Consider the following 27781-nt stretch of genomic DNA (forward strand, 5'->3'; position numbering starts at 1 on the left):
TAAACAGAGAAATCTAAAATACATACATGATATAAAAATATTAATATTTATGTTTCAAATTCGCATTTAATTAATATAGTTAATATGGTTTTTATTGGAAAAATAATGTATGTAAAGGTATGTTTGTAACACTAATGCGTTAGCTTCCTAAGTTTAGTTATTATATCAGCAATAAACAAATAACTAACAAACTAAATACCTTACATAAGAGAATTATTATTATTAAAATATTTAATATTAAGGGTCTGTTTCACAATGTATGGATAAAGTACCAAATATGTCATTTGGTACACAACATAAATTATTTGGAAGATAAATTTTGCTATTTGACACTTCATCGGACTCATAACTTATGATGGACTTTATGTGCCGAATCTGACAGTCGTGAAACGCACGAATAGTGTTTATCCTACCGATAAGTAATAAATAGCTAATTTGGAACTTATTATCCGTACATTGTGAAACAGAAAATTAGTATAGTTAAATATTTATATTTCGATTATCATTTATCATTTTTGACGACGTTTGACAAATGAAATAAGTTTATTGTCAGTTGTCAAGTTCTCAATTTGACATCCTGAGATTGGACGAATTCTGAATTCTGATTTAGACTTCAAATTTCTTTCTTTTTGTGTTCGGTAGAAGCCGGGTCAGGCGGTTGCTGCTAGTCCGCTCTATTGTTAATTACAATGACTGAAACTTTGAAGTTAAGAGGCACTCTTTGTGGCCACAATGGCTGGGTTACGCAAATTGCCACTAATCCTAAATATCCTGACATGATTTTGTCATCATCCCGTGGTAAGTTTTTATCGTGTACTTTTCAATGAAATGCAAGATGGCACAACTTTTAAATCCTTTTCAATCACATGAAATTCGGGTTCTTATTATTGTATTAGCATCCTAATTTGTTAGTTACTTCGTGAATTATCTATTAAAGCTTATATTTTCTAATTTTAATGATGACAAAACTTTGCCACGTGAATCTTGAGCGGCAGCGGATATGGGCCTGATGAATTTCTATCTATTAATACGCCAAATTTCTCTTGAATTGGATTAATATATTTTTTAAATTTTCAGACAAAACTCTAATCGTTTGGAAATTGACGAGAGACGAAACTAACTACGGTTTACCCCAAAAGCGTCTTTACGGTCATTCTCATTTCATCTCCGACGTTGTTTTGTCTAGTGATGGAAACTACGCCCTCTCTGGTTCTTGGGATAAAACTCTGCGTTTGTGGGATCTAGCTGCAGGCAAAACCACTAGACGTTTCGAAGACCATACTAAGGTGTGAAAGAACTTTTATTTAGTTAGTTTAAGTGCCGATACGCGGCAGAAGATTAGTGTTTTGAGCCTATGCGAGGCAGAAGAAACTAGCATCTCTACCACACATGGTTTTGATGCCTGAACATAGGATTCGGCTAATTAGCCGTAAGTAAATAAATAGTATGCAATGTAAATTATTAGCTTTAATATGGTCAAAAAGGGTATTTAACATTTTGTTTTCTGTTTAGGATGTGCTGTCAGTTGCTTTCTCAGTGGACAACCGTCAAATTGTATCTGGATCTCGGGACAAGACTATTAAGTTGTGGAACACTTTAGCTGAGTGCAAATACACAATTCAAGATGATGGCCACAGTGACTGGGTCTCATGTGTCAGATTCTCACCAAACCACGCAAACCCAATCATTGTATCTGCTGGGTGGGATCGTACTGTTAAGGTAAATTATCTTTTCTTAGAAAACATATAGCTAAATATTTTTTAAAAGCATTACTTGAAAATTAAATATCGAGAAACTGTATTGTGATAGAGGGTTTAGAAAAAGTAAAATTGCTTTCTTTGGAGAGCTGATCTTAGGGTCTTATGGGGAGGTATTATTAGATACTTAGAATTGAAATACTGATTCTTAAAAAAGTGTTCATTTCTTTCTAATATTTCATTTCATTAAAGATGTCAACTTGAATGTGACATCATACCAACCTTGATTGTATAAATGTTGAATAACATAAAATTTGATATTTTACAGGTATGGCACTTGACTAACTGCAAGTTGAAGATCAACCATCTTGGACACTCTGGTTACTTGAACACAGTGACTGTTTCACCTGACGGCTCTTTGTGTGCATCTGGAGGCAAGGACATGAAGGCCATGCTTTGGGACCTTAATGATGGCAAGCACCTTCACACCTTGGACCACAATGACATCATCACTGCATTATGTTTCTCACCAAACAGATATTGGCTCTGTGCTGCCTTTGGACCATCCATCAAAATATGGGTAAGAATGTTAACATAATGCAAACAGAATTTAAATTTTGATCAGCAGTCATTTTTTTTACTATGTAGCAGATTCATCAATTTTCTTTGATTTTAATTTAATACAACTGAACAGATTAACTTTTTCATTTAATGATAATTTACCAACACCCATTCACATTGGTGAACTTTAACCATAGCTTATCAAGGAATCTTATTGACCATATTTGGTTTTAGGACTTGGAAAGCAAGGAGATGGTTGAAGAACTCAAACCAGAAGTCATCAATGAAACTCGCTCTAAAGCTGACCCACCCCAATGTCTCTCACTTGCCTGGTCAACAGATGGACAGACTCTATTTGCTGGATACACTGATAATATCATCAGAGTCTGGCAGGTTTCAGTCTCTGCTCGATGAAGTGTATAAGCATCTAGTTTCATTTATTTTTGTCCTCTGCATAAAAGTATAAAAATAAATGAAATTATCATTTTACATCTTCGTTTTTATTGTGATCTCCTTGGCTTAAGTTTAGATGTAAGATAACATTCATGGCAATGTTTTGTAATATTATTGTTATAAAAATAAATCTTCAGATATATTTTCTATTCTTTGATTCTTATTGTCATGAAAAAATCTAATGAATATAAATTAGTTATTGTTATTTATGCATTTCACAATACTCTATTATGACAATTGCTACTATTATAATCAAATTATCTCTATAAAAAATTATGAACAAGACCAGGACAAGACATCCAGTATTAAATTATTACACTTGGATAATAAATTTTGAGGCAAATTTAAAAGTCAAGACTGAACTAGTAATATAAGGTTAGGTTATAATGCCTTAATATATCAATTCGCCCAATGAATCGCACTTTTAATAAAATGCTAGCATTAAGATTGTTCTTATATTGACATACAATGTAAAAGATATGAAAAATATTTTTTTTTTTTTTACAACCACCAAGCTATCCCTTAAAAACATGTGCACCTTTGGATACCATTAATAACTTAATAATATTAAAGTATATAAATCTAGAGAATACTGGAACAATTAGTAATTAACAAAACTATTTTAAATTTTCTTTTCATGAGGCTTTCCATGTTCGTTGAGCAAATGGGGTCCATCTTTTAAAACAATAGGACCTTCGCCTACCTTTGTATAAATTATATAATTAATTAAGTCCTTCTCTGGAGCTGATTTGTAGATATGAGATTCAATTGGAAATTCTTTGATAGGTGGAGCCTTTAACCCCTTAATAAAGTCTTCACTAGAGAATGGGAAGAAATATTTTATTACAGACAAAATTTTTGGGACTTCTTCCTCCAGCAGATACAAACAAGCATTCGGTCCTGCGTCAAAGGTATATGCAACTTTAATAGTCCCACAAATATTGTTGTAGTAATGAACCATCTCAATTATTTTAAGTGAGGTGTTAGTTAAGTATACACAGGGAGGGAATGCTGATAAGCAAACTGCATGAAACTCATTACTATCCTTCATTGTCAGTTCTGCAAAAGTAGGAAAATCCTTTTTTACAATTGCCTCACAAAGTTTCTCAATTCGAGACGGCACAGACACTTGAATACGATGTTTCATTAATTCAGAAGTTTCAACTGTTGTTTTCATACCCTTTGTTGAACTAGTATGTTTCTTAGTGTCAGCAATTACAAGAACTAGTACTCTCATATCAGGCCAATGTGACGAATCCACCACTGGTTTTGCTATAGAGTCGCTTCCGTCTGGATTAGAACCAGCATACCACCGTACAAATCCTCCGTACACACTTCTACATGCACTCCCTGAACCTATACGCGCTAGGGCACTGATGTCAGTTTTCACTTTATAAAGTGTAGCTAAGGCAGTTACTAAACATGCGTAACCAGCAGCTGACGAAGCTAGGCCAGCAGCTGTAGGGAAATTATTCTCAGAACAAATATGAACTTTGAATTTCAAAAATTCTTCGTCAACACTCTTTTGTTCAACAGCCAACTCCCTTATTTTCTTAAGGCAATTTTGCAGCCTCTCGCTTGTAATTGATTCTTTTATACCATTTAACCATAATACGTCTTCTTCAAATGCAGATCGTGCACACACAGAAGTTTTAGCACACATAACTTTCGGATCCAATGTTCCGCTAACGGAATCATTTAACGGTATAATTAATTTCTCATCCCGTTTGCCCCAATATTTTATTACTGCCATATTAATCGGGGCAATAACACTTATAATATCAGTCATTTTATTATTATTTTTTTCAAATAAATTTGACTTGGCTCTTTTTAAAATGTATTTAACTTTTCTTCGCCAACGTCCAACACTAACATTAATTTTGAATTTTATGCCATATTCCAGCTCGCACTTGAAAGTTATACCCAGAACATCATTCCAATTGTCTAGTAGCAAATGGCAATTGGCACATGACATTTGGATTGCGTTTTATAATTTACTATTTTAAATATTACCACAGAATACACTTAATACCTCTTAATAGTTACAAAAAAATACCCCCCTGTGGCTGGGAGAAAAATAATGCTGTCATACTCATAAAAGTAAAACTACCCTTATAAAATAGATTATTTAAGTTTTATGTTGTAGTTTTTAAATTTGAAATAACTAGTCATTTATTTTAGTTGATATGTTCCAACATCATTTTGATTTTAGATTCATAATTATTATATAATAATTATATATAATAACATAAATAGCACATAATACAACGAGAAATAATGAGATAATTTTGAACAATATTATTATTTAATGTTATTCACGCATCAATTATTTTGAACAGTATGGCGTAGTAAGAAATTAACTTTTGTACTAAAAACAATTTATCAGTACCGACTGATTTTTAAAACTTTTTTTTTCTTATAGGTACTAACATTTAAAGCTTGCAACACTTACTAGCGCTGCCATTTTCGTTTTGTGGCACGGTTGTAGCGGCGGTCGAAGTGATTTAACTATTGATAACTTTATGTTATTTTCAATCGCAATAGCTCTAAAAGACATTGAATTTTGTGTTTTAATCTAGTGAAATTACTAGAAGACATAGTTAGATGTGCTAATTATATGTAATTGTTGACTTCCTTCGGTGGATTTGGTGAGTACGCCTTGTATCAATATTTTACTGAATTCGGTCTACTTACACGTTTAATATTATCTTAAAGGTGTGATTGTTGACGGTAAATATTTAGAATACAAATTAATAATGTAAAAAGACCAAAGATAACTTAAATAACATGGAAATTTTCTCATAAGATTTGAAATGGGCGTAGGGGTGGTAAGTCGTAACAATCACATACCGTCACTAGCTTGCTTAAAAAGGACTTGACGTTTGTATATCATATTCATAAAGATTCTTTACTAATTATATACGTTATATTCTTTTAAAGCATAATATATTACCTAAAAGTATTTTTAAAATAAAAATTTCATTTCTTAATCACTACTGTTTATCAAATTAACCTTGAAGAGAACAAGAGCCTAAATAAGTAAATTTTCCTTAGTCCTAATGTTTAAATCAACTGTAGATATGTTGGTATGATTGATATACTTGAAATAGTTACTACAATTTATTACTTTTATGTTTAATTTCACATACAAGATTTCCTTATAAAAATATATTATATAGTTTATAGTCTTAATTTCCTGACAAAATAGCTTTCAGGAAATATATAATTTATAATAACACAGTACACAATTAAGAGCTTAATTGTTTTCGTAGTTAAATGAATAAACAAATTAGGATTTTATCATAATTGCTTATAGCACATTCCTACTACTAAGGTACTACTCAAATGATAGTATTCCAGTATAATTATACAGTTCTAACATAAATTATTTAGTATGTAGCTTAATATCAACAAGTTTTATCCATATTGTTCTGGGGTTAACTTGTAGTTACTACTACTACTTGACATTTATTATGTATAGATCTGAGGGTTTAATCCTCAGAGAAATGTAAAATCAATATAAATGTAGAGTACTTAACTAGAGACCACTATTGAATTGTTACTATATATTGAACACTTATATTGTAAGTACTGTGCATTATTATATATATGTTTCTAATGTTTATAAGTTACTGCAGTTGGTTAATTATTTAAAATTTGTCTCAAATACACTAACTATGTCTATCCCATACCACTCATGGTTTACAGAAATTACACTTTACTTTATTCATCCACAGAAAGAAAATCACAACATGCACTATTTCATTTGTCATGCTCCACTTTTGGTTAGTGGGTTGTGTTGCTTGTTTTTTTTAATTTATACTTATTTAATTGCATACCCTAGCTTTCATATCTATTATGTATATATTTTCTACTACAGGCACTAAGTTAATATTAAAAAAAACAAGGAAATAATATCTCATAATTGGTTGCAAATTAAGAAAAGACATAATTAAAAAAAATCTATATTTTGTCATATATCCTAGTGTTTTGTAGTAGCTATTTTGGGCTGTATTGCACCCTTACCAACATTTGAAGTTATTATACATGGCCCCCTTTTATTACCCCTCAGCACTTATTTATGCACCTCACCCATGGAGTATTGTAGTAACACAAAAATACCAATTAGTCATGCTTTTGATAAGGTTGGAGTTATAAATAGATTTAATAAACTTGTAATCTAAGTTTGAAATTAATTTTGTGCGAATTAACGAGAATTTAAAAATAATTTTGTGTTGCAAAGTTGTTTATAATGTTTCTTATGCCCTTTTATTTATTTTTAATTAACGAATTTATAACATTGCCTACATCATATAATAACTATTACATAATAACATTAAAGTGTGTATTTTGTGGTGTCTGTGACATAATCATAACTTTCTTAAGAAACATGAAAGTTTTTAATTTACAGTAACTCATTAATATTTATTTATGCAAATACATATTTACCTCATTTATTGATTAACTAAACTTTACTTCCAGATATTACATAAAAACAAAATGACTTCAGTATTGATCAATTCTTTATAATACTGCTGTGCTTTAACACAAAAATCTCAGGGACAGGTTTAAATGGAATAGAATTCTGTGTTGGGTACTCCATATATGAATTAAGGCTTTAGGCCGAATCAACATAAGTGCAACCACAGGACCCAGTTAGTTCTATAATAAGCCTTATCAACGCCTATTATTTGCAATAATAGGCGTTGTATAAAATTATGAATATTGTATAAATAACATGAATACAAAAAATATTGTTTCCATGTTTCTGTATTTAAGTTCACCTCAAGTAGTTTAAAAAAAATTATTGAAGATTTAGTTTATTTCTAACTGTATAACTCAAATATTGAGGAATTTAATCAAGAGTTTTGCGCTTCAATTGTAAGAATCCTTGACATTTAACATAGTATTATGATGATAAATCTAGGTTATCTGTGATCTAACAAAATACATGTTTAGTTCATAGGTACACGAGAATGGTTAAAGAGCTTACATAACAATGCAAGATTAACATCGTCTTCCTGTGTCATTGAGCAGTATATAACACAAAAGTTGATTTTATTGAAAACTGAGGACATTTTATTATGGAGACCAAAATAGTTTAAAGTATTATGCCATTTGATTTTATAGTTTTAAACATTCCGTAAAATGAAATTGGATATAAATCTCCACAGTTTAATAATGAAAATATATAGAACCGTCAAAATGACTGGTTTGACAATATAAATTATATATTATTAATAAGTTATATTTCTATTTAATGTGTCAGTTTTATTAACTTATATGTTATGTATACCTATGGTGATTTAACTATGAACCTAATATGCTAAACTTATATGACATCATATCTTAATCATATGATATCATATTAAAGCAATTAGAATTTCTCACACAATGTTTATAATAATATAGATGAATGTTGTTAAGGAACATATGATTTATAAAAAGTGTAAATTTAAATCAACTGTATTATATATACTATATACTATTAGGAGAATAAATAATTTTGTTTTGATCTGGTTTGCCGTTCATGACATCACTTGATGCTCTTTGACAGTGATGCTAACTCATATATTTTTCTCTAGTTCTAAATTAAAATTTCCCCAAATATTGATGACAAAGTTTAAAGTTCTTGTTGTAGATTCAGTTTGAGGGGTAATTTCAAAAATAAATTAAAAATAGTTTTTTTGTATTTCGGTCATAGCTACGCTTGGTTTATATTTGGGTAAATTGGTTGTTTGGGATTAATATAAATTGTATAGGTTCGTCCGTTTTTATATAAAATTTATTGAATGTACCCTTTTTAATCCCCTAAAAACCCCCTTGACATCATGCTTTCAATAAATTTGGGGGGAAAACCCCCAAGTTGGCATCACTGCTCTTTGATATGTGCTTGCTGTACATATAATTGTAAATATGTTTACTAAATCCCAAGTACGTTTGTGTTGAAATACTTCATATATCCGGAATTAAAGATAAAACATGAATGTAACATTAACAGTATCGCCAACTAAATCCCATCGCGTATATTAAATGGCGCATGTTTTGGCGCATATATTTGCGATAATATATAACATATTAATTTAAATTGCCCGGTGTAAATAACAGCTATTCTCGTAATGCCCCCAAATAGTATTTGTGTCCAATATGTAGGATTTTAGGTAATATATTACGTTTTTAAAAAAATAATGGCATACAAGAATGATCTACAAAATAAAATATTAATTTTATTGTCACACTCTTTCTCATACAAAACTCGCACACTTATATTATAATTTACCAGGGTACCTTTAGTTTTATATAGAATGATTTTGCTTTTGCCTACTTAAATAAATAAAGCTTTTATGCTGTAAACGCAAAATCCTTCCTTCGTTCACTGGCCAAACAGTGTTAGCCTAGTGCCCTGACGTCGGGCGTATGAATCTTGGCTGAACAGCAATGGGATTTCTATGAGCGCAATTAACTGTTTCTCACGATGAACAAAACCTGATGAGGAAGGCTGATCACCTGCTTAAAGCCAAGCCAAGGACTAGTCAAGAGTTACGCCTGATATTATAAGTAAATTAGCTGTTCCACGCAGATTTACAGTTTTGATCAGATTCTTCTCTCTCTTGATCCGTTCTGGACTATCCAACAAAGAATATTAAGTAATAATATTTTCAAATTTCTTACAAGCTGTTATTATCATTTTTAACTATAAAAACGTTCAGCTTTATATATGAGCATTAATATTTGACACTGAAACCGAATCGTATTCCTATTTTACCAAACATCTGAAAAATAAGGTATTTTGGGAATAGCACACTCCAAGCTTGACTTAGGGTGAGATCTATAGTGCGCACTTGGACTTTGCTCAGACTTTACTTACGAAAAACACTAAGGTTAAACTATGATTTAGTATATTTATAGACATTTTAACGGTGAGATTAAGCTAAGCTCAAGCTAAGACAGAAATTGATGTTTCATTTCATGCAATACCTTCTTTATTATCCTTTAAAAAAGTAAAGAATGGTTATACTTAAGTCTGAGCAAAGTCTAAGGGTGAGATCTATAGTGCGCACTTGGACTTTGCTCAGACTTACCTTACGAAAAACTTTGCTTAGTGTACACTAAGGTTAAACTATGATTTCGTATTTATAGACATTTTAACGGTGAGATTAAGCTAAGCCCAAGCTAAGACAGAAAATGTCAAAATACTAATTGATGTTTCATTTCATGCAATACTTTGTTTATTATCCTTTAAAAAAGTAAACAATAACAAATATTTAAACATCTAAAACGGTACACATATATCTTCAATTTATTGTTATTTATGTATTCATTTATTTTATTATTGCAATAACTAGAAATTTACGAGTAACCTTTAGAAAATGTATTAATTATTTAAAGATGACAATAATTTTATTACGTAGAACGGATCGCAATGTTTTGACAACAGCAACAGAGCACTTGTATCAACTATCAACAATTGAAAATTTTAAACCACTTTTTCTCTTTTCTGTTTCTGTTTGTATGAGCGCTTGGAAATATCAATATCGAAAGTGACATGATGGAGAGAGAGAGTTCTATCTTCAATAGAAAACATTGAAAGGGTAGGAACTGCAGCCGATATGAATCCACGAATGCATAAAGTGTTGTATATGTTCGGAACTAATAAAACCAAAATCCTTCCATCCTGTACGGTGAGAATGAATTCAATAGAAGGAACCGTATTTTGAAACACACGGTATTAAATGTGATCCTGACGCTGATCATTACAAACTTGCAACCTTATAACAACAGAGGATCGCCAAACCTACCGCAATTGCAAATACTTATTGCATTAAGGCATAAAAATGCAACTGGATGTTTTCAGGTAATATTGTGTTCATAAATATGTATGGTTTTTCAATTTGATATATTATACCTCTTCTCAAATGATTTTAAATACATATGTTGAAGACTTTTGTCTTCTGACTTTCAGAAACATATCATATACATATGTGACTAATAATAATTTATTGACATTACAGATGGTGTGTGGTGATCTGAACGGCATAAGCCAATCTACAGTCTGTTTAATTATAAATAAAGTCTCTGCAGAGTTGAGTAAATTACTTCCTAGATTTGTAAATTTTCCAAGAAATATGAACACAGCCAAAACGAAGTTTGAAGAATTAGGAAGATCTAATACTCACCATGGCCTGAACAGTATAATCGGAGCTATTGACTGCACCCATATAAAAATTAATAGACCCAAAGGTATCGCTCACTCTGAAGCATACAGAAATAAAAAAGGGTTATTTTTCTGTAAATGTGCAAGCAATAATAGGGCCTGATATGGAAATATTTGCTATAGTGACTAGGTGGCCTGGCAGTTCACACGACAGCAGGATATTTAGAAAATGCCTGTTTTAGTAGGTGACAGCGGTTATCCAGCACTTAACTTCATGTTAACAACACTTTTACATCCAATGACAAGAGCTGACAATATTTATAATTATTCTCAAATAAGAACTAGGCATATTTTTTAAAGGTTTTTCGGAGTGTGAAAAAGGAAATTTCCATGTTTACAGCTAGGACTACAGTCAAAATTGACAAATACTAGTTATATATAATTATAGCTTGTGCTGTATTGCATAATATAGGTATACAGAGAGGCAATGCTTATGATGATGGTGATCTTGCTGACAGCAGAAGTTGAGTAACACAGAAACAATGAAAGATCTCCTACAGGTCTAGCATTCTGGCAATCTGTGATTGCACAATTTAACTAGGTAATTTGTTTGGTAATAAAGAATATCAAAACAAAACTTGTTTCATTTTAATCATTTATTTTCTGATTCTTTTTTTAAGTGTAATACATATTTCTAATACTAATTTATATTTTTGTTGAAGAAATTCTATTTCTAACAGATTTTTTAATTTCATATGTTCCACTCCTATCTCAAATTTTTTAGGATAGTCAGGTAATAAATGGTAGAAGATTCAGGGAAACGAAAATAACAGATGTGAAGCGAGAGACATCGGTTAGGTTATAGTTTGAATTTCGTTGTCACTATAATATGCCAGGGCTGCCAGGTGACATACAAAATCACACCAGTTATTTTTAAGATTTCTCAAAAATGGGGTTTGAACAATTACATAAATAATATAAATAAACAACAATAAGTACCATAATAATGTGTAACTATTTTAATTCATGCATTTCATAGGTATTTATCAAGATCATTTATAATTTCTTTGAATTCAAATTCTATTTTTCCCAAAGTCTATGGAACTCCGATACAAAATGGCAACACCGTTTATTAAAAACCGACAAAAATAAAAAGTCCAGTAAAAGATATGATGGTAAAGCAAATTTTGGGCCATTATTTTTGTTAGGCTTATAGTCAAAGTTTTTGGTAAGTCGTCGATTTCGTGGACTTGAGATTAAGCTAAGCCAACACTAGGGAGAGATTCGCAGTTTGCTCTATAAATACCGACTGTGTCTTAGCTCGATAGTTAAGTCAGAGCAAAGTCTAAGTGCGCACTATAGATCTCACCCTAAGTGCGCTCTATAGATCTCACCCTAAGTATTACCTAGTGTACTGAAATGCAGGCCCCAGTTGGCACTGACCGTACAAATTGAGTCTGCAATTGCAGAGGTCTTACGTATTAAGAATATAAATGCAGGCTATTTGACGTTGGATTACCTAACTATTAACATTGTTATAAAGCCAACAGTGCATCAAATATTGATGCTGGGAGATCAGCGGCTAATTCTATTGTGGAACAGATAATAACTTGTCTATACTAATATTATAAAGAGGACAGGTTTGATATTTTGTTTGTTTGAAATGATTAGGATCCGAAACTACTGGACCGATTTCAAAAATTATTTCACCGTTGGCAAGCTACACTATTCCCGAGTGACATAGGCTATGTTTCATTTTCAAAAAAAATAGGGATGCTTACTAAAACTTGAATAATCTAACCCAAGGTGTAAAAAAATAAACAAAAAACTTCCTTCAATCGTGTGCTCTGCGAAAACTATTAATGATAGAACAAAATGATGTATTACAATTTTTCAAGACACATCACTATCTATAAAAAATGTCGCGACAGCATGTCTCTATCTTTATAGTTACGTCACAATAAGCGTCCTTTTATTAATTTTATTAAAATACCACCGCTAGAAAAGGCTCTTTATTCGTACCTAGGTATTGATCCTTATCAAAATAATTACCAACGTTTCTATAAGTTCTTATAAGCTACAATTTAATGGCCAAAAAAGCATGGTGGATTGGTGATCTCCTGCCGTTTTTCTTGAATAGTTTACTACTATGTAATATAACAAAAATCTTAGCCACAGCAACGCTTGGCCGAGTCTACTAGTTTGTAATAAATAAGTTTAAATTTTGAGTAAGATTGTTTGACACCTTACATATGTTAATTCATACATAAATTATCATATAGATTTTAATAGAATTTTGTGTGATGAGGAAATGTGTGAAATAGTTTGATGGCAAGCCTACGTTAATATAAACAAATATGCAATAGTTATATCGTGTTTTGAAACGTGGTCTAAAAAGTGTCGTGCTTGTTGCTATGATTATTTTTCAAGTATTGGTAACCATGGTAACAATGTTTCAGTCCTTACCTTAAAGTATTATATATAAAATTCTCGTGTCGAATGTTCGTTCCCATACACCCCCGAAACGGCTAGACCGATTCTTATTAATTTTTTTATGCATATTCAGTAAGTCTGAGTATCGGCTACTATCTATCTTTCAAACCACTTAGTGACAAGGGGTGTCCACCCCAAAACCTTTATTTTTTAGACAACATTTTTTGCTTTAATTTTTTTATGATACAGCAAACAAAAATACATACAATCCTTAATATTCATCTACCCTCAAACAGTTAGTTAAGAACTTATAACTTGAACTCTGAGGTTTATATAGAGAAAAATCACAGAAAACCTAAAAAGTTTTCATTCCGGAAAACCGAACAGTCTCTGGGGTAGCATAGCAAAATGTTCCATGTTGGTATGTACTAAAATGATATGCTAGGCATTAAGGAGAAACGGAGCGGGAACGGGGAAGCTAGTTATATTATATTACAGTAACAGGTAATATTTTCTATTTACGAATCATATCAATATACATTTAACAGATTAAAGCGGTATTCATATAATTTGACGAGTAAAACTGTGACTGTTTTGTGTAAACCACGCAAATTGTACGGACAGGAAAGCGTAATTTTGATTACATTTTTTACATAACGGACTTAATTCTTGCTCTAATTTAATTATGATAAATTACTTTTAGAGTCGATTAGCATTAATCTTGTGCATGGAATTCTCAATTCTGAAATTTTACAGTTTTGCCTTGCACAATAAAAACTTGCCCGTATAAGGAAACCGAAAAAATATATTATTCTAGCTATGAAACATTGTTCATTCTTGTGTGCCCTTAATACATAATACAAATCTCGCCATTTCTGTCAGCGCTAAAGCCACTCTGCCATGTCCACACTGCCTATAAAGTAAAAATTATCACAGAAACAGAAGTTACATAGTAGTAGCTTCTACTGATCTATGCTCTCAATTAATACTTTCGCGGACACCATAATGTCTCCCACGTTGCATAATTTGCTGCATTGCGTCACTAACGCTTTCGGTTTAATCTATTACCGGTTTTGTATTTAGGGATATTGGTCACTAACGGCCGTACTCAGAGTTGTTGATTTAAAGTTAACGGTTAAATTAGTGAACGTTTCACGATTTACGAACGTGAAACGTTAGTTACGAGTTAGATACAAAATATTTATATCAAATCGAATACGTATGATTCTGAAACGGGACTTAAGTTTGACTTCAGAACGACAAAAGCTTTTGGATTTGACATAAGGATGACATAGTTAAGTGTCGACTCTAAATCTGACCTTTATTTATAAACCTTAAATCGTTTTGTATTTATTTGCAATGACACAAGAGTGATAAGGGCAAAACTATCAATAGCTTTTGAATTCAAAGTCAATAAAGATGTTGTACTACAATAACCTATTTTGTCAAACAAGCCTGCCTGTTATTCGGGATTCGTTTCGAATCAAAAATCATGCATAGAAGGCTACTAATTTTCCTTGCATATTTCCATTTTCTTCATAGTGAACAGTATACACAGTGTCAAAATTAGTATTATTTCTGTTAAATATAAATAAACTTTTGTATAGTCAATTGAACTAATTTTAGTCTGGTTCTAGGTTTTGTTTGTCGTCTTTGAATGTAAATATCTCTTTATCGCAATCGTAAAAAATTGCGATAAAATAGCGCGGTCATCGACCTTTCACGGTAATATTAATTCCATACAATATTCTACCCGTTTTTCCATCGTAATTGGGTCAGGAAGCTATTGTTCTTCACTTGTCCTTTTTCCTAAGTGGGGTTGTAAAACTGATGTTTCTTTCTGTGGTATGATATATTTGTATCTAGTTGAAAATTAATAAACATAAGTTTACACGCACACAAACATATTTATGATTTTAAATGTGTGAAAAAATATTCCTAGACATATATTTTCACAGTAATTTTGTCAGTGGATTTACGAGTTAATTTATTGCGTCGGGAATTCAACTGGAAGCTAAATGTCACGAGAATTAACCACTAACCACTAAACTACTGTTTGCCTTAATTAACCATTGTTTTTGTCCTTATTACTCTCGCGTCACTGCAGATACATGTGACTAAACATGATAGCTTTCGTCTATAATTAATTAACTGCTGTCCACCACTGGAAAAGAGCAGACCGTAACAGAATTTGTAAGGTTAGACGCCGTCTGCGTGACATTTTGTATAATCCTATTCAAGATAATTGTCATCTTCCTTTATTACCAAGCGTTATTGCTTTAACTTAATAAGAATTTTGATACTATTGTCTTTGATTAACATAACCTTTACACATTTACGTCACGGTCACGGTGACCACGCACGCTGTAAAGCACGCAAAACGTCGGATAAATTTAAAATTATGTTAAATAATTGTAAATTTATAATAATACATAACTTTAATCCGGTAAAAAGTTTTTTTCTTTAAGTTTGATACTATCGAATTAATCGTTCCGTGTACACAGAATTTATTTTACGGTAGCAATTACCTGATCGTGTACACCGTGTAATTACCGCGACGGTTCCTGTACGAAAGTGAACTAATTATGTATTCTATTTGAATTCCTTCCTCCACAGCGCTAGATCTAAAATGATTTGTTGTTTTTTTTTATGGCTCTGGCACGGTTTGTGCATAGCCAGCGTCAAGTATAAGATTTTTATAAATCGTGCTTTTTGCCTTAGAAATTCGACCATGTCCTCCATGTACGGTTTAGGCACTCGCCCGGTACCGCACAACCCTCCCAAAGGCCGAGAACAAATTTAAATTAAATTAAAACTTGCCCTCGAACCGGGAATCGAACCCGGTACCCCTCACCTAGCTGCCACTTAATAAGACCGCTAGGCTATGAGGCCCCTCTAAAATGATTTATCAACCGTTCGATGTATTTTGTTTGTCGCCAGCGCGTCAATGCGTCCGGAAGTAAAATAAAAGGATGTAATCTGTGAATTAGTTAATAATATGTGGTGATTTCAATCCCTCTTCTGACTTAAATATTTAGGTTGCCACGTATTTACTATTTTAAACATAGTTTATTTTTTATTTTAGTTAATATGCTAGTGGTACTGTAATACAAGTTCGATAATTAAATAATATGTTTATCTAGAATTATGTTTTTTTTTAATCTAGAAAACGCAGAATGGTAAATTATATTAACATAAAATTCATATTTTAATTTCTGTTTTAAGCGAAGTATTATTTTGCAAAAATTTAGTCTATATTTATTTGATACACATAGGATGGTTTATAATATTATTCAGGTTACCTTATAATATTGTAAATAAACATTTTGAAATTTACCCTCAGCTATATCAATATATAGAGTCGTGGGAAATAAATGTTATTTATTGATACTTCGGTGCTACGTACTTTTTATGATACGATAAAAATGCTTTTAAATTTCGGTACCAATAATCTGAATTTTCATTTTCATACGATATTATAAGTACGAAAGACGGGTTTGTGTTCTAACAACAATAAACGTATTATTTATAAGAGTTTTTATGTAGTCACTTGACAATGGAAAAGGTTTCTTTTTTCGTTTTTAATGTAAAATTTCCTAAATCAAACTGAAAACAGTCGATTATTTATTTCTTGAACAGACCGACGAACAATTAAATCGTTCATCTAGAAACATATAAAACATTTAGATATGTTTTGTTTTCGCTCTGTTTTTATATATTAGTAATATTTTTACCGTTTAGTAAACCGTTTTCTTAAATCAGAAAAAATTGTCGTTTAATCGAAACTAGAAAGCAGCGCGAGTCAACTTTTTCACTTAGATCATTATGGGCAGATAATTAAAAAGTTAATTCAACTACGTCGTTAGTAATGGTGACGAAAACACGTTTAATTAAAATTTCTCGGTAAACCGCAATAAATATTAGAATGATAAAGTAATTTGCACGACATGAACATTATTGCTTGTACCGCTATAACGCAAAACATTAGTAGGAATGTGAGGAACTCAAAAAGACATTGTATATAATGTATTTACTGTGTATTATTTACCGTAATTTAAATAATGTTAACTTAAACTTAACAAATCCTTGTTATGGAAATTGAGATTTTTTTATCCAAGACAAATTGTAAATTAATTACATATATCAAAAATACTTTATACTTTTAAAAAACTTATTCTTGGCGTCACAACGCACTTCTTTTATTTAGCCTCTTCTTTTATTATACATATACATTTATTACGATGCTATTAAAAATGACTGCATTTTTATTTCAAGGAAACAGATTGCTATTTTTTATATATTTTTATTTATATAACATACAACAGAAATTAAAATAAATAGGTTACTATTGTGACCACCGAAGCGTGGACATTTATTACAATAGTAATATATTTAATAATAAAAATAACTGCTAAATATTAAAAGGCATAAAAATATGTATGGGTACCTAAACGTTAACAATCTTAAAGTATAAGTTAGGTACAAAGTACGACTGAGTTAACATTGCTTAAGCCGAGACTATATGCTTTTTTTTTATTTTATGGCCTGGTAACGAGACCTTTAAGCCAAGTCTTATTTTCAGTCCCAAGACTATATGTTACCATAGGGACGCCCGTATTGACATACGGGAGTAATTCTCTTGGAATTATAGTAGACTTATGGAGCGTTCAAGTATTACGTCACGCAATTTTTGGACCCCCCCCCCCATGTAACGCGCCGTAACGTTTTTCGGTACCCAATATACAGTACTGTACCCAAGTATAGTAAAACGTTTCATGACCACCTAGTGACTCTTTATACGTTACCATTATGTGGTGTATCTGATTTTATATATCACACAACACAAAAACAGCGCTAAGCGTCCACTCATTTTTATATAGTTTTAGCATAGTGACATTAAAATACAGGTAATGTCATAATACGATTTCCTTTTTATTATAATTTGTATCCCTGCCCGTTTCGTTCGTCGGGGAACGCAATAAAACTAACTAGAGGATGTGGTTAAATGAGGTTGTGACCTCGCTTTAGTATGATTTTCTTGAAGAATACAGCTTTGCTCAAAACATACTGCGTAATGAGTTCAAGGGGTTTTTATAACATAGCTAATTATATAAGAGTGTGAATGAAATTATATAGGCCGTGCTCTTATTTATACAGTGCATCTAGGCCTAGCATGCATGTACATTTCTACTCGTCCTACGTTTGTTTATATGTGGCGATTTTAATAAGTGAACAAAATACTACACAAAGCTGGAACAACGATTGTGCCCTTAAAAAACATGAAATAATAAATCAAAAAATCTTTATTTCTGACAAAATTCATATATCGCTAGGTAACTAAAAAACAATTATTCTGTGGTATATGTTTAAAACAGTTTTTTTTTAAAGTAATTTTAGTGTTACAACTATGTCTTATAAGACATTAAGTATGAGTGAATGTGTGAGTGAGTGAATGGGTGCGTATGCGCGTGTATTTGAGAGTGTAGCTGAGAGTTATGATCGTGCAGTGTAGTCATGCCATGATACGTAGTAATAGAGCAAGATCCCAGGGCCGCCAGACGTCACGTATTTTCTGACGGATGAAATGTGGACGATTGGGTAGTGTTAGTATGTACTATGATCGTATGCCTACCTGCTAGCTTGGTCAAACGGCCAATTTCCAGGTATCAGGTAATCAAGGTACACAAAAACATTACTTACTTCACGTAAATTCTCATGGCTGATTTTTATACATGTTTTCGAGTGTATAGTTAAAAATAAATTGTCAATACTCCCAGACACTTTCCGTCGGCCATATTGCTTAACAGACGCTTAAAGGGTCTCAAAATAATTAGTCAACTTCACGTAAATTCTGACGCTCCATTTTTCTATATGTTCATCCGACAACTATTTTAAAAGCTTTGACAAGAAGACAGACCGATCCAAGGGGCCAATCATCCCCTAAACTAAATTTTAATATCTCTATGAGTGGGAGAGCATTATCTACGCGCATGAGACTGAGTGAGACCGACTGCGCTGTTAAAGCCATGAAAATTACTTGAACAGATATTTTATAATTTTTAGAACTTTTGTTGACAAGTAAATTATAGCAACAAAAATAAGAAAAAAATTGACACATAATAAATAATACTAAAGTTAGCCGACATTTTTTTTTTCAATTTATTAATTAGAACTAAAAAATATTTTTTAAAAATACCACTTATATTTAAATAGCACCAATTTTTTTAATTAATTATTTATTGGAAATTTGGAAACAAAGTGGAAAAATATTCATTCTTCAATATTTCTTAACAGTGGCTTTTAATCTTCATTATCATCATCATCAAATATCTATCTTGAAATTGAATATCTAAATCGTGATCGTCATCATCAGCATTATCCTTATTCTCTTCCTCTGTAAAAAACAAGTTAAACAATGAAGGTCTGAAAAAACTAAAAAGATACAAATAATATGAGAAACGAAAAAACCTGATTGTTCTTCCAGCGACTCACTGACAAAACCCGGTAATTGATCTCCATCGAACCAATGAAAATCATATTTACCATCTTGTAGTGTCCAGCCATTGTTTTCGGGGTTGAAAATATTTATCATCTTCATACTTAAAGAAAAACGCTTTTTACCGGATTAAAGTTATGTATTATTATTATAAATTTACAACTATTTGACATAATTTTAAATTTATCCGACGTTTCGCGTGCTTTACAGCGTGCGTGGTCACGGTGACTTCATACTTGCATTGTTCCAAAGCTAGCCCGTCGAAACTGTTGCCAAAGCTCACTTTTACAATTTGGTAAGTTACTGGCATCGAAGTTTCTTAAATTCTTTCGATTGAATTCTTCATTTATATCAGATACCATGTATGTAAATGATAAACAACTGTAGTCTGACAGCATCTACATCAATTATTCCAGGAACGTTGTAAACATCACAGATAAATTTTTGTATTATGTTGAATACACGTTCTTCTTCATCTACATCACCAACAAAATCCAACGTACCAAAACGGTGAAATGCTTGTTGGTACTCTTCATTTTTCTTCAAAATATTAAACGGCTTTTGCTTGCCCTTTTTGAATAATAATAATTTTTCAAGTAATTTTCATGGCTTTAACAGCGCAGTCGGTCTCACTCAGTCTCATGCGCGTAGATAATGCTCTCGCGCTCCCACTCATAGAGATATTAAAATTTAGTTTAGGGGATGATTGGCCCCTTGGATCGGTCTGTCTTCTTGTCAAAGCTTTTAATATAGTTGTGGGATGAACATATATAAAAATGGGGCGTCAGAATTTACGTGAAGTTGACTAATTATTTTGAGACCCTTAAAGCGTCTGTCAAGCAATATGGCCGACGGAAAGTGTCTGGGAGTATTGACAATTTATTTTTAACTATACACTCGAAAACATATATAAAAATCAGCCATGAGAATTTACGTGAAGTAAGTAATGTTTTTGTGTACCTTGATTACCTGATACCTGGAAATTGGCCGTTTGACCAAGCTAGCAGGTAGGCATACGATCATAGTACATACTAACACTACCCAATCGTCCACATTTCATCCGTCAGAAAATACGTGACGTCTGGCGGCCCTGGGATCTTGGACCATAAGGCCTCTGTAGATTCTAAATCCAACATTATAAAACCTTCCGTAAAAAAAGGTAAAAATTTAGCGATTATGTGGTCTTGATGAAAGCACCCGTGCTTGCACGACTACTCTCTAATTGAGACTGAAGTAAAATGAGCCGTAGATACCACATCCGGATCAAACCTATTTTCACCACAGATAACAAATAAGGCGTTGAAATTTATATATTACTAGCTGCCCCCGCGAACTTTGTTTCTCCTTAATGTGATTTTACTTTGCCTACCTTTTTAGTACATAGCATAGTAAAATGCTCCATCATTTTGCTATTCTACCCCAGAGACTGTTCGTTTTTCTGGAATGAAAACTTTTTAGGTTTTTCTGTGAATGTTTCTCTATATAAACCTAAGAGTTCAAGTCATAAGATTTTAATTAACAAATAAACAATAGGAGTTGATCCTAAAGGGGTAAAAATTGTATGTATTTTTGTTTATATTATATAAAAAAATAAAAACAAAAAATTGGGCTGGACACCCCTTATCACTTCGGGGTTTGAAGGATAGATAGTAGCAGATTCTCAGACTTATTGAAAATGCATGAATTTCATAAGAATCGTTCGAGCCGCTTCGGAGGAGTATGGAAACGAACATTGTGACACGAGAATTTTATATATTAGATATATTTATTGTATAAGTTCTATAGAGCACTGATAGCTTAGTTGCTAATCCAACGACTTAAGCTAGGGCAGCGTGTTAACCCTGAGGTCGTGCATTTGAACTCCGAGCGATGAACTATTGATCTTTATGTACGCGCAATTAACACTTTTGTACGGCAAAGGAATTCGTACAATTACATGTGTCGGAAGCCAAAAGTTCTTTCTTGTGTAGTTCTTTTTTTTTCAATGTCTAATTCTAAATTTAAAATTCCAGTTCTTTCTTGTGTAGTTCTTTTTTTGTCAATGTCTAATTCTAAATTTAAAATTCCAGTTCTTTCTTGTGTAGTTCTTTTTTTTCAATGTCTAATTCTAAATTTAAAATTCCAGTTCTTTCTTGTGTAGTTCTTTTTTTTTCAATGTCTAATTCTAAATTTAAAATTCCAGTGATGTCCAGAAGGTAGCCACATCGCCATGCCGCTGCCGAAGCGGTGCGTGGAGCCGGTACACGTGTCACGTGGCACTGTGCCGGAGCGACTGGCCGTGCCGTCGGAGCTCGAAGCCGTCACTAATGGCACCCTTGCAAATACTGTCAGGTGAGACCTTTCACTATGATTTATAGCTGATGGAAAATAGCCCACTGTTTGATGGTTATGTTAACGTAAAATTGTAAACACCGTTAGATTGTAATCTATCTCGCGAGATTATCAACTGTCGAAAGATTGTGAACCTCAGCTTACTGCTTACAATTTAACATATTATTATTTGGTAGATTGTACTACTCTAACTTAGTTATCATTCAAACTTCTTTGGTCAATTACGGATTAATTTTACTTTCCAACAATTTCATATAACTACCGAATAATAATACGTTAAATTGTAAGCAGTTCGTTTAGGTTCACAATCTTTCGACAGTTTATAATCTCGCGAGATAGATTACAATCTAACGGTGTTTACAATTTTACGGTGACAGTTACAAGTCGTATACGATTTAGCATTGAAGCATGGGGAAGATCTCGATGGATATTTTTTGCTTGAAAGTCAACACCAATAACTTCATATCCAAGAAATAATTGCCGGGAATCGAAAGACTTTTTTGCTGTGTATGTTATGAATTCCTGATTAGGGTATAATGGATGCAGTATTTTTTGTATATTTCTATAAAATACCAATATACTTTCTATACAGTATTAACTAAAATTAGAATGTACTAATAACTCATTCATGTACGAAATCTAGTTTTTAATCCGCTCAAAAATATTTATTTATCCATTTGTTAACAATTTTTTTTTCTTTAAAGAACAAGGTACGTTCTAAGTGTGTAATGCGTGTGTGTTGTTGTAACTGGCCGTGACTCAGCATTATGCTGAAAAGCAGACTGTTTCACAGCGCTGGTCATTCTGCCAGAGACCACAACAGCTAGTTTGCGCCTCAGTCGCAAAAAAAAAGAAAAAAACTGTAACAATAATAATACTTAAAAAAAATAATAATAGTAAAATTAGCGGTGTAAGTAAAGAAGTCTTGTGTAAAAGTAAATAAAAAATAATAATTGTTAAGATTATTTATTGATTCTGACCTATGAGTGATCCAACACACACACTTACCAAGAACACAATAACAATGCCGATTACCAGAAGTCGATACTATGTTGCATATAGATGAATCTGGAATCATGGAATGTTTAATATCACAAATATGCGCCGGAATCACTAGGACCATTGTATTATATATGTCTATTAAACATTCCTATATGGAAGGAATAAAATGTATAGTATTTACGATTGGTATTTGACTATTAAATTATTGGCCATAAACATACGTATATGTATGTAAAATATACAATGATATAGTAAATGTATAAATTTATTATTTTTACAAGAAGTTGTGAGAAGTCTATGAATAATTAGTCACAGAAGAAAAATATATACAAAAAATTAATCTTTTATATAAAAATGAAACCCGTTTTCCGTTGTCACGACATAACATGAAAACGGCTTGACCGATTTGTCTGATTTTTTTTATATAATATTCCTTGAAGTACGAGGATGGTTCTTACGGAGAGAAAAATAAAAAAAATTGAGAGAAAAAGTCTTAAAACAACACTTCTATATTCCCATACAAAATATTCGTAATAATACTTAAAAGTCAATTTGAACTTTAATACCATATCATAAAGTTCAAATGTTAGTGGAGGGGTTCCGGGAAGGTACATTTTTATTTTTTGACATAATGTATTTGTTGTCTTATCAACTTTATTTTTTTTATCTTACAAGCTAGACCGGTGTCCCGAATAGCAGAATAAGTATTAAAAAAAAAATCGACTGTTAGGCGGTACGATGTTCGCCAGGCCAGCTAGTAATTTATAAATTCAGATAATACGTCTATATTTTTCGACAAGTCCTAACTAATAAGTTAAACAACTCTTATCAAATTTCAGGCAGTTATCCTCATTGTCGAAACATGCGGAGGATATGTTTGGTGAGCTGACGCGAGAAGCGACCGGCCTCGCTGAACGAACAAACATTTTGCAGGCGAGGATAGACAGGCTTGCTGTTAAGGTTACCCAATTGGACTCTGGGGTGGAGGAAGGTGAGCGTTCTTGCGTTTTTAACTATGGCAATAATAATAATATATAGAAAAAAAAATGTGTGCGTGTACTAGGTGTACACACGTAAGAAGTGAAACTTATATTAAACCTTTGTTGTACGCAGAGCCATAATTGGTTTGTTTTAAGTTTAGAGGTCCGAAACTATTTCTTTAAACACAGTAAATTTTGATACACTGCCTAGCATACAATTTACAAATTAATTGCTACAAATTGCGATTAGCAAATTTCAAGTCGAAAATGTAATCCGTTGTCAAACTTCAAAGTCAAAAACATACTATATGTCATATTTTAACGCCGATAAAGAAGTTTGACTTCAAAAAGCAACATGGCGCGTAACGGAAAAATGTGTACACTACATTTTTTTCCAACCCCGATAAAGAAGTTTCACTTCAAAAATTCAGACAAATGAATAACGATGGAAAGATCCAATCTTAGATTTTCCTGTGTTAAAGAGACTTCGTAAACAATACCTTTACTACTTATGAAATATAAATACAATAGTATTTATTCGTGTAGCAGTTTTGGCTAGGTGGCTTCAGGCGTTATCCCTGAGGTCGTAGGTTCGATCCCCGGCTGTGCACCAATGGACTTTTATGTCTATGTGCGCATGGCTTGCTTTAGACTCAAAAAAAATCGAGGGCGTGCGTCAGGCACAGAAGGCTGATCACCAACTGGCCTATTAGATAAACAAATGTTCATGAAACATATACAGAAATCTGAGGCCCTGACCTAAAAGGTTGTAACGCCATTGATTTTTTAAAATTATTCGTGTAAAATTCCTCGTTTCCACATTTACACACAAAATTCCATATTTCCGAAATGAAATTCCGAAAAGACTTGAAGGTATTTTTCTTCAGCATACTATTTATATGATAATTTTGATTTACTGCGATAAGCTCAAGAACTACTCGAAGCTAATTTTTTTTTTCAACCGTCCATTTATTGAAGCCACACTACATTCTCCTGTAAACTGGCTATTAATATTTAATTTATTTTAATTTTCAGTTTCTCTCCAAGATATACAAATGCGAAAAGCCTTCCGCTCGACGCGTACGTTCCAACAGCAATTGTTTGCGCGTACCTCAATGCCGTCCGCCATGTTGGCGACGTACGCGCGTTGTGATCGCCCTCCGCCCCTGGAACGGCTCAACGAGTTTCGCGATGATGGAAGGGATGCGAGGAAGTTCTACACTGATCCGGATTACTTCTTTGAGCTATGGAGACGGGAGATGCTGCAGGATACGGAAAGAATTCAGCATGATAGGGGGAAGAAGGTATGTAACTCATTCAGTGGATTCATGTTGGTGTTGGTACAAGGCACAAATAAAACTATTGCTACATATTTTTTTAAAACAGTTTATTTAGAAATTGCTAAAAAAATACATATTGAGCGCAATGTATTCATGTAGGTAATGTACACTTATGAACCACAAAGAAAAAAGAAATATACATTAAATGCTTCTAATTTTACATTTACTGCCAGTTCTCAAATCAAGGGCGTAGAACGGAAGAGAAGAACTGGAAATAAACTCTCCGCCATTCTTTTTAATCGCCAAGTTTTTTGTTTTGTAAACCATTACACCATGTTCCACATGACATCTTAAGTAATCAATAATAATAAAATAAATTAAACAAAAGATTATATGATGACAAATATGTATGCATCTAGGTTTTTAAAAATTTACTGGGTTTTTACTTATAAGAACACATACATGCATTGCAGCCAATTATTTTTATACATTATGTATCTAAGCAAGTATTGAAATCTTTCACTTTTACTATAATATAGGTTTTACATAAATCTAGATTTTATTAGAGATTTCAAGTGAAACAATAATGTACACAAGGCTTAGGAATGTTTTAAATTTAATTTATACTTTAAAATTAGTATTGTGTACTTTTTGTCATAGAATTAATATTTTTCCAGGTGCGTCAGCCCCGTGCCAACAACACAGAAGGGCGTGGCACTCGGCGGGTGAGAGTCCCGCATTCGACTCGCGACAGGCAAAAGGCGGAAGTCGTGAATCGCGGTGAACACATAATGGCCCCTACGCAACTGCGACGGTACAATATTGAACCGCAGTATCGGCCCGAAGCTTTATACCAAGGTGAGATGGAGATCTGATGATCAGAGAGGGTGAAGTAGAGTAGTTTTTGATACAGCAAAACTGGTTTCAAATTTATGCATAGGAAATGTGAAGATTTTAAGAAATCATAATGAGTACAAGAATATTGTTGAAAATCAAAATCATAACAATAGCTGATAAGCTGGATTAAATTAATCTTTTATAGTATAAGATAGCTAATAAGATAATATAAGAAATATTAATTAAAATACTCTGGACTGAAATTTGCTAGGCAACCCATATGGATCATATTTATTGACATATTAAATTAAATATAAAATACGTTTCATTAAATAAGCATTTCGGTGGAGGTCGTTGTATATCGGGATCTTAGACCATTATTGAATTGGTAAATTTGCCAATTATTAAGTATTATTGGGAGTTATTGATATTATTGACAAATCTCAATCTAGTAAGGTTCTGTTGTGTTTAACGGTATATATATTTCAGCTACAACAGTGACGGACGGTGGTTATCGCACGCCGCAGACTCGTGCTCCAAGCGTACAACCAGCTCGGCCTAATTCCATTGAAATAGAGAACCAGCAGAATAGGCCTCCGCGTCTTACTGGAAATGGACATGGTATGAAATGTATTCACACTCTTTTATAAGTTTAGTATCTTGGTAGCCGCTAGAGGTAGCAGATACTTCTCGAGGTAGCGATTTTAGGGAGCGTTCAAGTATTAAGTCAGGCAGTTCTTGGAGATTATATTTCCCCCCCCCCCCCATGTAACGCGCCGTAACGATTTTCTGTACCCAATAGTAAAACGTTTTGTGACCACCTAGTGACTCTTTATACCTAAAAGTTACCATTATGTAACGTAACGTTTTACAAAAGGACCCCCCCCCCAAATTCGTTACGTAATACTTGATCGCTCCCTTACTTAAAATTAATAAAATAAAACATATGAATTAAACAATATATAGACGAGTGGAGGTGGATGCTGATATATTTTCCCTTGACAAGAATTAAATGTAATCTTACAAGATAAAGTCTACGGAATATCGGATTTAAACAAGTTTGTAAAATCAATAGGGCTGTGTAAAGGGTAAGTTAATATTTAGGGCTTGTGAAAAGTCCTAAAACAACATGCATGCTTAAAAATACTAGGAAAATATGACATATAAACTGAAATACATATCAATAATATTTCAGTAGAAATTACGAAACAAAATTTATAAACTTTGGATTGTTGAAAATTAAAAACACAATAAATAAAAAATGACAATCTTAAAAATGGCAAAATATACGAAATTATATATTGTATATTATGATTATGTATGTAATAAGCATTACCAACAAAATACAACATTTTACTGAGTGTAAGATCCTTGCCAAAAACAGCCATCTTGTTTACTATGTGGACTATACTGGTCTGTAGCTAGAAGTTCTATAGCTATCTCTCACCTAGCCTGTCTTAACTGGACATATTTTTTGTATATTTTGGAAATACATAATATATCAAGTATTACGTAACGAATTTTGGGAGGGAGGGGGTCCTTTTGTAAAACGTTAC

At 32.4% G+C, this 27781-nt stretch overlaps 3 protein-coding genes across 3 annotated transcripts in view; 2 read left to right on the forward strand and 1 right to left on the reverse strand.

Moving 5' to 3' along the window:
* Positions 1-609: 609 nt before the first annotated feature.
* Positions 610-2747, forward strand: LOC125060661 (guanine nucleotide-binding protein subunit beta-like protein). Its single transcript, XM_047665652.1, has 5 exons — positions 610-798; positions 1078-1286; positions 1513-1719; positions 2026-2277; positions 2493-2747. The coding sequence occupies exons 1-5, from the start codon at positions 690-692 to the stop codon at positions 2670-2672; spliced, it is 957 nt and encodes a 318-aa protein (XP_047521608.1). The 5' UTR covers positions 610-689; the 3' UTR covers positions 2673-2747.
* Positions 2748-3152: 405 nt separating this feature from the next.
* Positions 3153-4645, reverse strand: LOC125060660 (diphosphomevalonate decarboxylase). The gene has a single exon (XM_047665650.1). It carries the CDS (start codon positions 4498-4500, stop codon positions 3334-3336), a length of 1167 nt encoding a protein of 388 aa, XP_047521606.1. The 5' UTR covers positions 4501-4645; the 3' UTR covers positions 3153-3333.
* A 514-nt stretch (positions 4646-5159) lies between these two features.
* The window catches only part of LOC125060739 (wiskott-Aldrich syndrome protein family member 3), a 28421-nt gene continuing 5799 nt past the window's right edge, over positions 5160-27781 (forward strand). The window contains exons 1-6 of the mRNA XM_047665771.1: positions 5160-5359; positions 21978-22126; positions 23968-24119; positions 25144-25412; positions 26066-26246; positions 26715-26846. Of these exons, the coding sequence (XP_047521727.1) occupies positions 22005-22126; positions 23968-24119; positions 25144-25412; positions 26066-26246; positions 26715-26846 (856 nt within the window). The 5' untranslated portion in view covers positions 5160-5359; positions 21978-22004. The remainder of the gene's footprint in view (positions 5360-21977; positions 22127-23967; positions 24120-25143; positions 25413-26065; positions 26247-26714; positions 26847-27781) is intronic.

This window comes from Pieris napi, chromosome 22 (genome assembly GCF_905475465.1).
Source record: "Pieris napi chromosome 22, ilPieNapi1.2, whole genome shotgun sequence".
Taxonomy (NCBI): Eukaryota; Metazoa; Arthropoda; class Insecta; order Lepidoptera; family Pieridae; genus Pieris; species Pieris napi.

What these genes read in the sequence shown, in the direction of transcription:
- LOC125060660 (XM_047665650.1), bottom strand. Translation starts at nt 4,500, where the DNA reads ATGACTGATATTATAAGTGTTATTGCCCCGATTAATATGGCAGTAATA.
- LOC125060661 (XM_047665652.1), top strand. Translation starts at nt 690, where the DNA reads ATGACTGAAACTTTGAAGTTAAGAGGCACTCTTTGTGGCCACAATGGC. An exon ending in GATTTTGTCATCATCCCGTG is followed by an intron (nt 799 to 1,077) that starts GTAAGTTTTTAT and finishes TTAAATTTTCAG; the next exon opens with ACAAAACTCTAATCGTTTGG. An exon ending in GTTTCGAAGACCATACTAAG is followed by an intron (nt 1,287 to 1,512) that starts GTGTGAAAGAAC and finishes TTTTCTGTTTAG; the next exon opens with GATGTGCTGTCAGTTGCTTT.